The sequence below is a fragment of the Salvelinus fontinalis genome, chromosome 5 (assembly GCF_029448725.1).
Source record: "Salvelinus fontinalis isolate EN_2023a chromosome 5, ASM2944872v1, whole genome shotgun sequence".
In the NCBI taxonomy this organism is placed as follows: Eukaryota; Metazoa; Chordata; class Actinopteri; order Salmoniformes; family Salmonidae; genus Salvelinus; species Salvelinus fontinalis.
The window spans coordinates 60,826,267-60,839,448 of record NC_074669.1 but is presented as its reverse complement, the minus strand read 5'-3'; the positions used below and the strand labels follow the sequence as shown (position 1 = coordinate 60,839,448).

Here is a 13,182-nt window from a genome sequence, read left to right as displayed (position 1 = left end):
TGCTGGTTGTGCGGGATATTTTCAGTATACGTTTGTACTCGACTGTAAGTCACGGTTGTTTGTGTATGGTGTTTTTTGCTGAACTGTTTAGTTCCCCCTGTTTGGGGCATTTGTTTGAGTTGGTGTCATTTTCACCGGTGTGGTGTAATAAAAGTATCGCTACCCTGAACTCGCTGCTTGCTGCGCCTGACTTGTTCCTCCACTACACCCCGGACGTTACACACTCTCCAATTTATTGTAGCTATTACTGCGAAACAATGCCATGCTATTGTTTGAGGAGAGCTCCTAACAACAAAACACTTTTTTCACCGCGATAGGTTTTATAAATTCATCTCTGAAGGTGAAATGTTTACTTACATTCTGAAATCTTGCTCTGATTTATCATCCAAAGGGTCCCAGAGATAACATGAAGTGTCGTTTTGTTAGATAAAATCCTTTTTCATTTCCTAAGAAAGACCATATAGCATGCACGATCGATTTTGTATTTCCACTCTTTCAATTTGCAAAGAATCTCACCCTAAACATTTTTTCAACGAGTCTATCTATTCCTCAGAGATCCTAGAAGGTAACAAGACTTCACTATTTCATTAGGGGTGTAGTATATCCTAAAAGATACCATATTTGGTCAGAGAGCGACCCCTTCATGGCACGCTGATGATGCGGGCGGCCATCACTTGAACGACTGTAGCTTTGTCAAATATGCACCAATCGGGGTCAAACAAAGCTAGCTAGATAGCCAATGAGCTGGGCTTTACGGGAGTATCTGGAAACCCTGTATCTGTCATAAAATGTAGCTACTAACCTTGTACGACAGCATGCCTTTCAATTTTTTACAAAATATATAATGATATTCGGAGTTATGAAAACTGGTTGTTTTGCAAATGTTGAACTTATAATATGACCACTAATACTTGAAAAGCTAAATCATAGTCCAAGTATACAGATTTGATGATATTCTTGCAGAAAAAAATTGAATATGAATGCGAATGTCTCCTTTACGATTTTCCTAAATGTAACCTGGGGACTAAAAAACACTACAATTTTTGTAGTTCAGTCATACTTCAAGTTATCCATCTGAAACTTTGCACATACACTGCTGCCATCTTGTGGACACTATCGGAATTACAACCAGAGTGATGGCTAGAACTATGACCTTTCTCTTGCATTTCAAAGATGGTGGTAGAAAAAGACCATTTGGTTTTTTCTTTGTATTTTATTCTACCAGATCTATTGTGTTATATTCTCCTACATTCAATTCACATTTCCACAAACTTCGATGTGTTTCCATTCAAATGGTATCAAGAATATGCATATCCTTGCTTCAGGGCCTGAGCTAGGCAGTTAGATTTGGGTATGTCATTTAGGCGAAAAATGAAAAAAAAGGGTCTATCCTTAAAGGTTGTAATCAAGTTCTCCAAATTCTGTATATTCTCTGGAGACAAAACACACAAGCACACCCACACACACAAAATATTTTCAAGTAGATTTCAGTCAAAATTGTAACTCGGCCACTCGGGAACATTCACTGTCTTCTTGGTAAGCAACTCCAGTGTAGATTTGGGCTTGTGTTTTAGGTCATTGTCCTGCTGAAAGGATGAATTAAACTCCCAGTGTCTGGTGGAAAGCAGACTGAACCAGATTTTCCTCTAGGATTTTGTCTGTGCTTAGCTCCATTCAGTAAATTTTTTATCCTGAAAAACTCCCCAGTCCTTAATGATTACAAGCATACCCATAACATGATATGGAGAGTGGTACTCAGTAATGGATTGGATTGGATTTTGCCCAAACATAACATTTTGTGTTCAGGACAAAAAGTGAATTGCTTTAGCAAACGTTTTGTAGTATTACTTTAGTGCCTTGTTGCAAACAGGATGCATGTTTTGGAATATTTGTATTCTGTACAGGCTTCCTTCTTTTCACTCTGTCAATTAGGTTAGTATTGGGAGTCACTACAATGTTGTTGATCCATCCTCAGTTTTCTCCTATCACATCTATTAAAATCTGTAACTGTTTTAAAGTCACCATTGGCCTCATGGTGAAATCCCTGAGCGGTTTCCTTCCTCTCCGGCAACCGAGTTAGGAAGGACGCCTGTATGTTTGTAGTGACTGGGTGTATTGATACACCATCCAAAGTGTAATTAATAACTTCACCATGCTCAAAAGGGTATTCAATGTCTGCTTTTTTTATCCATCTACCAATAACTGCCCTTCTTATTGGAAAACCTCCCTGTTCTTTGTGGTTGAATCTGTGTTTGAAATTCACTGTCTTACTGAGGGACCGTACAACTAATTGCATGCGTGGGGTACAGAGATGAGGTAGTCATTCAAAAATCATGTTGAACACTATTATTGTAAACAGAGTGAGTCCATGCAACTTATTATGACTTCTTAAGCACATGTTTACTTATTGACTCAAGACATTTCGCATTTACATTTTACATTTTAGTAAAAAGAAAAGAAAAAAACAATTCCACTTTGACATTATGGAGTATTGTGTGCAGGCCAGTGACAAAAAAAATCTAAATGTAATCCATTTAAAATTCAGGCTGTAACACAACTAAATGTGGAAAAAATCAAGGGGTGTGAGTATGTTCAGTGATGGGTGAAAAAGCATACTCACTAATCACCCATCACACAAATGCACACAGACAGACACACACACACAGACCTCCACACACCTTTGATCAACTGCATGGCTCACGGCTGGACCGTTCCTTGGTCAAAGATAGATGAAAGACCATGCACTCTAGCTCTCTAATCACTGTGCATACACACACATACACATGTTGATATGGACACACACACACACACACAAACAAACGTTCTTTCAATCGCTCTCTCTCTCTCTCTCACACACACACACACACACACACACACACACCACACACACCACACACCACACACACACACACACACACACACACACACACACACACACACACACACACACACACTAGGAGTCTAGATGTAGGGCTGAGCTTCCTAAATCAAACTGTGAGTAGATGTTTTTATTTGTTTGTTTACCATTTATTTAACTAGACAAGTCAGTTAAGAACAAATTCTTATTTGCAATGACGGTCTACCAAAAGGCATAAGGCCTCCTGCGGGGACAGGGGCTGGGATTAAAAATAAAACAAATTAAGTTAAAATATAGGACAAAACACACATCATGACAAGAGAGACAACACAACACTATATGTAGGGCTCCCTTCTCTCCCTCCACAGTTAGGATCAAACTGGAAGTCTAGATGTAGGGCTCCCTTCTCTCCCTCCACAGTGAGGATCAAACTGGAAGTCTAGATATAGGGCTCCCTTCTGTCCCTTCACAGTTAGGATCAAACTGTGAGTCTAGATGTAGGGCTCCCTTCTCTCCCTCCACGGTTAGGATCAAACTGTGAGTCTAGATGTAGAGCTTGCTTCTCTCCCTCCGCAGTGAGGATCAAACTGTGAGTCTAGATGCAGGGCTCCCTTCTCTCCCTCCACAGTTAGGATCAAACTGTGAGTCTAGATGTAGGGCTCCCTTCTCTCCCTCCACAGTTAGGATCAAACTGTGAGTCAGATGCAGGGCTCCCTTCTCTCCCTCCACAGTTAGGATCAAACTGTGAGTCTAGATGTTGGGCTCCCTTCTCTCCCTCCGCAGTGAGGATCAAACTGTGAGTCAGATGTAGGGCTCCCTTCTCTCCCTCCACAGTTAGGATCAAACTGTGAGTCTAGATGCAGGGCTCCCTTCTCTCCCTCCACGGTTAGGATCAAACTGTGAGTCTAGATGTAGAGCTTGCTTCTCTCCCTCCACAGTTATGATCAAACTGGAAGTCTAGATGTAGGGCTCCCTACTCTCCCTCCACAGTTAGGATCAATGCCAGGTTTTATCTTATTTTGTCTCCTCTTGACAAAGACCTCTCATCTTCCTGACACACAGAAAGAAGGGAACATTGGATAGAACCTTGGAAACAATTCATCCCCTACTTTATTTCTCTGCTTCTCTTGATCTCTCTCCCTATGCTCTCCCTCCCCTCGTCTTCTCCCCCCCCCCCCTCCCCCCTCCTCTCTTCCTCAAAAGAAAACACTTGTGTGTATGTGTAGGAGGGAGATTGGGAGGCTGGGATATTATTTTCAATGAGAGAGAGAGAGAGAGAGAGAGAGAGAGAGAGAGAGAGAGAGAGAGAGAGAGAGAGATAGCGATAGAGAGAGAGATAGAGATAGAGATAGCGATAGAGAGAGAGAGAGAGAGAGAGAGAAAAAATACATAAACTTTATTTAGCTCAGATACTTAATGTACATCATTAAAACAAACATAATTTCATTTGAATGGACTAGAAAAGTTCAAACCAAGCCCCCCCTCGTCCATCGGACATAGAACCCCACACCCCTACAAAGTCCCCCAGACGGTTCACCAGCACCCCATATACATGCTCCAGTTTTAGCCGAGCCAGCACCAGCACCAGCACCAGCAATACAGCTCTGGGGTCTCTACATCCCGTCCCCAGCATCTCATGTTTCCTCGTCGTCCATTTTGAAATGTTTGCCTGCCCAACCAGGTAGTTCACCAGTCAATCCCTATGCCCATTGGCTACAGTATACTGACGCCCTCCAACATATAGGTTCACAGCCAACCCCAGTTCACCTTAGCTGATGCCGCACCCTCAAACAACACTAAAGCCCTGCTAACCTCGTCTACATCTCCCTCCCCTCTAACAAACACTGTTACATCATCAGAATAGCAGCAGGTAGCCTAGTGGTTAGAGTGTTGAGCCAGAAACCGAAAGGTTTCTAAATCAAATCCCTGAGCTGACAAGGTAAAAAGCTGTCATTCTGCCCCAGAACAAGGCACTGTTCCTAGGCCGTCATCGTGAATAAGAATGTGTTCTTAACTGACTTGCCTAGTTAAATAAAGGAAACATAAAAAATAAGCCAACAACCGTCTCCCCACCTATTGACCCGGAACTGCCATCTACTGCAGCATCTCCCTCAGCCTATACAGCAGTGGTTCTCTGCCTGATCTGCCTAATCCCTCTCCTAACTGGGACTGGCCGGCTCATCTGATCATACATCCTAGTGATGTCTATCACATCTCTCAAAGAAACAAGTTGTCCAGAGTATGCCTGGTCCTTGTGAACTATTTTGTCCAAACAACCTTTCAGCCGATTTGCCAAACACTTGGACAGTATTTTGTAATCCAAGCAGAGCAACGATACTGGCCTCGTTCCTCAATAGAGCTAGGTCCCCCTTCTTCAGCAGTAGGGACAGCACTGCACGCTGGCAGCTGACTGGTAGTACTGAGCTCTCAAAGGACTCCCGAAAGACGTCTAAGAGGTCCCTCCCCAATACATCCCAGAAACATTTATAAAACTCAGCTGTCAGTCCATCGACCCCTGGCGCACGGCCTGGGGAGAGCAGTCCATCGACCCCTGGCGCACGGGCTGGGGAGAGCTGCTGCACAACCGCTGTTATTTCCTGAAATGAAAAATCACCCTCCAGCCCAGCAATCTGCTCAGGCCCGAGCTTAGGCCTCCCCTGTAGAATCTGCTGAGCACACTGTGGATCAGTGTTGCTGTCACCGTAGAGGTCTGCGTCAAAGTCCGTAGTCCACCTCCTCATCTCCGCTGGAGACCACGTCAGGCTCCCTGACGGACGCCGCGGATGGAACGTCGGCTTTTTGCCGCGCCGACTTCTTCTCCAGGTTGAAGGAGAACACACTCGGAGCACACTACCTTCACCCATGTACAGCTCCTCCCTTCCTGATTTCTGTCCCTCCACACATGTACCAATCCATGCTGTTCTAACATATGGTTAAAGCCACCCCCGAATGTGGATGAGCTTCCTCCCAGTTCCTATCTAGTGTAGTCTGTTGTACAGGTCCACGGACAAGGGGAAGAAATCACCCTGTGTCCAATGATCATGTCATTTACTGTTCCCTTTTCCTTTCTACCATTGTCTTTCCTTTTGGCTGGACCTTTTCCTTTCCTTACTGCTGAGACGTGGCCATTCAGACGCCAACGTTGCAATTCCGATGGTTGGGGTTGAGTCTGGACCCAGGGTGGAGGTAGAGGCTGCCCAGAAATCCCCAGCCTGCTCTCAGATCTAGAGACAGACGTGACAGAGGATCCATCAGCACCCTGCTCGCCCCGCTTTCTGTGCCTGCATGCGTGCTGCTTACGTCCCATCTCCCCTCAATCAAAACACCTCAGACACCTCAGTCGCATAAACCATGTAGGCTTTCCCCTCAGACCTCACCTGATACGAAATATCTAAAGTTTGTGTTTGTGTCACGATCGTGTGGGGGAGAGATGGACCAAAACGCAGCATTTGGAAAATAAGCCATCTTCCTTTTATTGAGAAGAAGGAAAAAACGAAACAAAAACACTTACAAACTAACCAAAATAATAAACGACCGTGAAGCTAATAAACGTCGTGCACATACACAGGCTACAAACGTTCAGACATAGACAATTAACCACAACAAACTAAAGCCTATGGCTACCTTAAATATGGCTCCCAATCAGAGACAACAGAAATCAGCTGTCTCTAATTGGGAACCCATTCAGGCAACCATAGACTTTCCTAGACAACTACACCCAACATAGACACAGCTAGACACATACACTCAACACAAACCCATACACTACACCCAACACCCCCTTTACCATATAACCACCCAAAACCGACAAAACACAAAACACTCCCCCATGTCACACCCTGACCTAACTAAAATAATAAAGAAAACAAAGAATACTAAGGCCAGGGCGTGACATAACCCCCCCCTTAAGGTGCGAACTCCGGGCGCACCAGCACACAGTCTAGGGGAGGGTCTGGGTGGGCTTCCTTCCACGGTGGCGGCTCCGGCACTGGTCGTGGTCCCCACCCCACCACAGTCACTAACCGCCTCCGTAGCTTCCTCCAAATGGCCCCCCTCCACATTAACCCCACTGAATTAAGGGGCAGCTCCGGACTAAGGGGCAGCTCCGGACTAAGGGGCAGCTCCGGACTAAGGGGCAGCTCCGGACTAAGGGGCAGCTCCGGACTAAGTGGCAGCTCCGGACTAAGGGGCAGCTCCGGACTAAGGGGCAGCACCAGGATAAGGGAGAGCACCAGGATAAGGGGCAGCACCAGGATAAGGGGCAGCTCCGGACTGAAGAACGGCAGCTCCGGACTGAGGGACGGCAGCTCCGGACTGAGGGACGGCAGCTCCGGACTGAGGGACGGCAGCTCCGGACTGAGGGACGGCAGCTCCGGACTGAGGGACGGCAGCTCCGGACTGAGGGACGGCAGCTCCGGACTGAGGGACGGCCCATGGCTGGCTGATGGATCTGGCTGCTCATGGCTGGCTGACGGATCTGGCTGCTCATGGCTGGCTGACGGATCTGGCTGCTCATGGCTGGCTGACGGATCTGGCTGCTCATGGCTGGCTGACGGATCTGGCCGCTCATGGCTGGCTGATGGATCTGACCGCTCCTGTCTGGTTGGCGGCTCTGGCAGATCCTGTCTGGTTGGCGGCTCTGGCAGATCCTGTCTGACGAATGGCTCTAGCGGCTCCTGACTGACGAACGGCTCTGACGGCTCGGGACAGACGGGCGGCTCTAATGGCTCGGGGCAGACGGATGGCTCAGATGGCGCTGGGTAGATGGATGGCTCAGATGGTGCTGGGTAGACGGATGGCTCAGATGGCGCTGGGTAGACGGATGGCTCAGATGGTGCTTGGCAGACGGGCAGTTCAGGCATCGCTGTGCAGACGGCAGACTCTGGCCGGCTGAGGCGCACTGTAGGCCTGGTGAGTGGTGCCGGAACTGGTGGTACCGGGCTGGGGACACGCATCTCAGGGCTAGTGCGGGGAGAAGGAACAGGGCATACTGGACCCTGGGAGCGCACATTAGGCCTAGTGCGTGGTGCCGGAACTGGTGGTACCGGACTGGGGACACGCATCTCAGGGCTAGTGCGGGGAGCAGCAACAGGACGCACAGGACTCTGGGTACACACAGGAGGCTTGGTGCGTGATTTAGGCACTGGTGGTAAAGGGCTGGAGACACGCACCATAGGGCTAGTGCGTGGAGGAGGCACTGGTTGTACTGGGCTGGGGACTGTCACAGGAGAGTTAGTACGTGGGGCTAATACAGGAGGTGCAGGACTAGGGAGGCGTACAGGAGGCCTGGTTCGTGGGACTGTCATTCCCAGACGGTTAGCACGCACATCAGGATGAGCATGGAGAGCTGACTCAGATAACATCACATCCCGCACACGCTCTGTCGGGTGGATCTTGTGCCTCACGCACCAACACAGCAGCTCCCTCATTTCACTCTCTTCCAACCTCCCCAATAAATCCTTAACAGTCTCTGTATCATTCCCATTGCTCACCTCCAATATCAGCCCGACTGGCTCAGGTTCCCTCTTAGAGTCCTCACGGGTAGCACGGGAAGTTGACGCAGTTCTCCCATCTGGACTCGCCACACTCCCCATGAGCCCCTCCCCAAGAAATTTGTGGGTATTACTCACGGGTCTCCAGCCTTGCTTCCGTGCTGCCTCCTCATATCGCCTCCTCTCGGCTTTCGCTGCCTCCAGCTCTTCACGAGGGAGGCGATATTCTCCCAGTTGTGCCCAAGGTCCCTTACCATCCAGTATCTCCTCCCATGTCCAAAAATCCTGTGTAGGTGGGTCCTGTTGCCGCTTTACATGCCGCTTGATCCGATGTTGGTGGGTAATTCTGTCACGATCGTGTGGGGGAGAGACGGACCAAAACGCAGCATTTGGAAAATAAGCCATCTTCCTTTTATTGAGAAGAAGGAAAAAACGAAACAAAAACACTTACAAACTAACCAAAATAATAAACGACCGTGAAGCTAATAAACGTCGTGCACATACACAGGCTACAAACGTTCAGACATAGACAATTACCCACAACAAACTAAAGCCTATGGCTACCTTAAATATGGCTCCCAATCAGAGACAACAGAAATCAGCTGTCTCTAATTGGGAACCCATTCAGGCAACCATAGACTTTCCTAGACAACTACACCCAACATAGACACAGCTAGACACATACACTCAACACAAACCCATACACTACACCCAACACCCCCTTTACCATATAACCACCCAAAACCGACAAAACACAAAACATTCCCCCATGTCACACCCTGACCTAACTAAAATAATAAAGAAAACAAAGAATACTAAGGCCAGGGCGTGACAGTTTGTGAGTCTAAAAACATGAAAACTTTCCTTCTACAAGCGCTAACATGTTTCAACAGTGGGTTTTTACACCCATGTAGTAACTCTCTCATTGGCCTGGCAAATGTCCAGTAACGTGCCAGCTCTCGCATCAGGTCGCCATCAGGAACGAACGGTGGTAAATTGGATGTAGCAACCCTCGTAGCTGGAGAGAACAGTGGCGTAATTTGCAAAAAGACATCATTTAGAGTAGCATGTGTCTCAACCAGCCTGTTGATGAGGCACTCCTCTTTCAGAAACTCAGCCAACGCTTTATTCATTCGCGAAGCAGTTGACAGATTTTCATGGCCAACCTGTTCTAATACAATCATGCAGGAGAACAAATATATAGAAATAAGAACAGAAAACCCTCTCACAACCCACACACCAGCAACTCCCGAGAGAGAGAGAGAGAGAGAGAGAGAGAGAGAGAGAGAGAGAGAGAGAGAGAGAGAGAGAGAGAGAGAGAGAGAGAGAGAGACAGAGAGACAGAGATACAGAGAGACAGAGAGACAGACAGAGACAGACAGAGAGAGAGAGAGAGAGAGAGAGAGAGAGAGAGAGAGAGAGAGAGCATGTGAGCAATAGAGAGAGAGGGAGGGAGTGGAGAAGACAAGAGAAAGCAGTATAGGGAGAGAAAGAGAGAGTGTGGGATGCAGCGCCTGCGCGGGGTGGTCATCGAACAACAGCAAAGGCACTACTTGGATTCTACTTTGAGTCACTGCTTAAGTTGAGGTCAGTGCTTCTCTCTGGATGCGTCCCAAATGGCACCCTATTAGCCACATAGTGCACTACCTTTGACCAGCCCTATGGGCCCTGATCACAAGTAGTGAACTATAAAGGAAGTAGGTTGCCGTTTGGGGGACAGCCTCTGGCAGAGCAGCATGTTAATTAGACTGAAGAGGTGGAAAAGGAGGAGGAGGAGGAGAGGAGGGATGAAGGGGAGGGAAGGAGGGCTCTCATTCTCAACCACTGGTTTAGTGGTTATGGAGAAAGAGAAGGAGGAGAAGAGAGAGAGAGGGAGGAGGAGGAGCGAGAAGATGTGGGAGAGGGAGGGAGGAGGAGAGAGAGAGGGAAGGGGAGAGAGAAGGAGGAGGAGGAGAGAGAGAGAGGGAGGGAGGGGGAGAGAGAAGGAGGAGGAGGAGGAGGAGAGAGAAGGGCAGAGAGAGGGAGGAGGAGGAGCGAGAAGATGGGGGGAGTGGGAGGGAGGAGGAGGAGGAGGAGAGAGAGGGAGGGAGGGGGAGAGAGAGAGAGAGGGCTTATACCTATAAATCCATGTACCTATAAATCTATCCACCTATCAATCCATCCAATCCAATCCATCCACCTATCAATCCATCCACCTATAAATCCGTCAAGCTATCAATCCATCCACCTATCAATCCATCCACCTATCAATCCATCCACCTATAAATCCGTCAAGCTATCAATCCATCAAGCTATCAATCAATCCACTTATAAATCTGTCAAGCTATCAATCCATCAAGCTATCAATCCATCCATCAACCTATCAATCCATCAAGCTATCAATCCATCAACCTATAAATCCATCAAGCTATCAATCCATCAACCTATAAATCCATCAAGCTATCAATCCATCAACCTATAAATCCATCCACCTATCAATCCATCAACCTATAAATCCATCAAGCTATCAATCCATCAAGCTATCAATCCATCAAGCTATCAATCCATCAAGCTATCAATCCATCAACCTATAAATCCATCAAGCTATCAATCCATCAAGCTATCAATCCATCAAGCTATCAATCCATCAAGCTATCAATCCATCAAGCTATCAATCCATCAAGCTATCAATCCATCAACCTATCAATCCATCCACCTATCAATCCATCAAGCTATCAATCCATCAAGCTATCAATCCATCAAGCTATCAATCTATCAACCTATAAATCCATCCACCTATCAATCCATCCACCTATCAATCCATCAACCTATAAATCCATCAAGCTATCAATCAATCCATTTATAAATCCATCAAGCTATCAATCCATCAGGCTATCAATCCATCCATCCACCTATCAATCCATCCACCTATCAATCCATCAACCTATAAATCCATCAAGCTATCAATCAATCCATTTATAAATCCATCAAGCTATCAATCCATCAACCTATCAATCCATCCACCTATCAATCCATCAACCTATCACTGCACGAAATGATGAGAGAGAGAGAGAAAACCCTTGAGGCATCCTTAATTTAACACTGAATGAAACCAGGGTGGTAGAGAGAATAATAGGTGAAGGATGGGTACAGAGGGAGGATGAAGGGAGAGAATGGAGAGAGATGTGTGCTGTGAATTCTTTGTTTGTTAATGACACCACACCTTTGACAGACTGTGGGGGGGAGAGAGAGAGAGAGAGAGAGAGAGAGAGAGAGAGAGAGAGAGAGAGAGAGAGATTAGAGAAAGAAAGAGATTAAAAAAACACCTCAGGCAAATCTTTGAATCTCCCTCAAATGCTGGCGAGAGAGAGAGAGAGAGAGAGAGAAAGAGAGAGAAATTCCACAGTGTGCCATCACAGCAGCAAGATTTGTGACTTGTTGCCACCAGAAAAGGGCAACCAGTGAAGAACAAACACCATTGTAAATACAACCCATATTTATGTTTATTTACTTTAACTTGTGTGCTTTAACCATTTGTACATTGTTACAACACTGCATATATATATAATATGACATTTGTAATGTCTTTATTGTTTTGAAACTTCTGTATGTGTAATGTTTACTGTTCATTTTTTATTGTTTATTTGACTTTTGTATATTATCTACCTCACTTGCTTTGGCAATGTTAACACATGTTTCCCATGCCAATAAAGCCCCTTGAATTGAATTGAATTGAATTGAGAGAGATGTGCTAAGGTGTCTCGAAGAATCACTCATCGCGATGATTCCCTGACATAGCGTGGTTTCAAAAACAACCCTTTGGATCAAAGTCTCGCCTCTTTTCTGGAATGTGATTTTAAAAAGGGGTAGCAGGGGATGAAAGGAGGGCTGGAAGAAAGAAAGAGAGGATAAAAAACGAAAGAGGGAGACATTTAGGGATTTCAAGCAGCCAAGGTCACAGACTAATGAATTGGGGAAAGCGAGAGAATGTCTTCATCTCCCCAGTTGGGAGAAGAGAGGGGATGACTGATCGGAGCAGCCCAGAAATAGCCTCGCCATCTGAGAGAGAGAGAAGAAAGATGGAGGGAGGCATAGAGAGCGGGAGGGGGTACCCCCCTCCTGCCCTCTTTTCTCCCTCTCTCTCAATCATTCCCTTCATCTCCTTAAGCCATTGGTCCAGTGTAGTTCAGTCGGTAGAGCATGGTGCTTACAATACCGAAGGCTGTGGGTTCAATTCCCACAGGGGTTACCCATATGTATAATGTACGCATGTCTGTAACTGGCTTTTGGTAGAAACGTCTGCTAAATGGCATATGTTATTTATTCCCTGCCCCCTCCCCCCTTCCCTCCATCCCTCCCCCTGCCTCCATCCCTCCATCCCTCCCCCTGCCTCCAGCAATACAGTCTGTTTGCAGCCTAAGCCTATAGGAGCACAGGGCCCTAGGAGCTACACTGCCACACCGTTCCTCATGAGGTATATAATCACATTGCCATGGCCAGGTGGCCTAGAAGTCATCCCCAGTACCTGTAGGCTACATGTAGTACAGTCATGCATGCCATGTTACCATTGGAAGTGATTTGTCCCACCTAGAAGATGACGACATTAAAGGCCCCCAGAGGAAAAGAGGCCCTGGATTGAATTATGTCAGCACGAGACCAAACGGAGGCGTTTCAGGTGGTCAATTTTGCGCTGCACACATGATCAGGTTTATTACCTTTATTGTGGACTACTTTTGACCAGAGCCCTGTGGTTTAAGGTAGGACATTGGGTGCCATTTGGGATGCAGTCTGGGACTGTAACAGAGACATCCTGGAACGCCCCCGCCAGTGAGTATCCGCTGTCTGCTGTCATAT

General features: G+C 46.8%; 1 protein-coding gene across 1 annotated transcript; it reads right to left on the bottom strand.

Moving 5' to 3' along the window:
* Nucleotides 1–4,367: 4,367 nt before the first annotated feature.
* On the bottom strand, nt 4,368–12,664 carry LOC129855966 (uncharacterized). The gene is made up of 2 exons (XM_055924084.1): nt 11,337–12,664; nt 4,368–11,256 (listed from the first exon to the last, which is right to left on the bottom strand). Exon 2 carries the CDS (start codon nt 8,752–8,754, stop codon nt 6,763–6,765), a length of 1,992 nt encoding a protein of 663 aa, XP_055780059.1. The 5' UTR covers nt 8,755–11,256; nt 11,337–12,664; the 3' UTR covers nt 4,368–6,762.
* Nucleotides 12,665–13,182: the final 518 nt, after the last annotated feature.

Coding starts and splice junctions, on each gene's coding strand:
- LOC129855966 (XM_055924084.1), bottom strand. CDS start 8,754: ATGGCTTATTTTCCAAATGCTGCGTTTTGGTCCGTCTCTCCCCCACAC.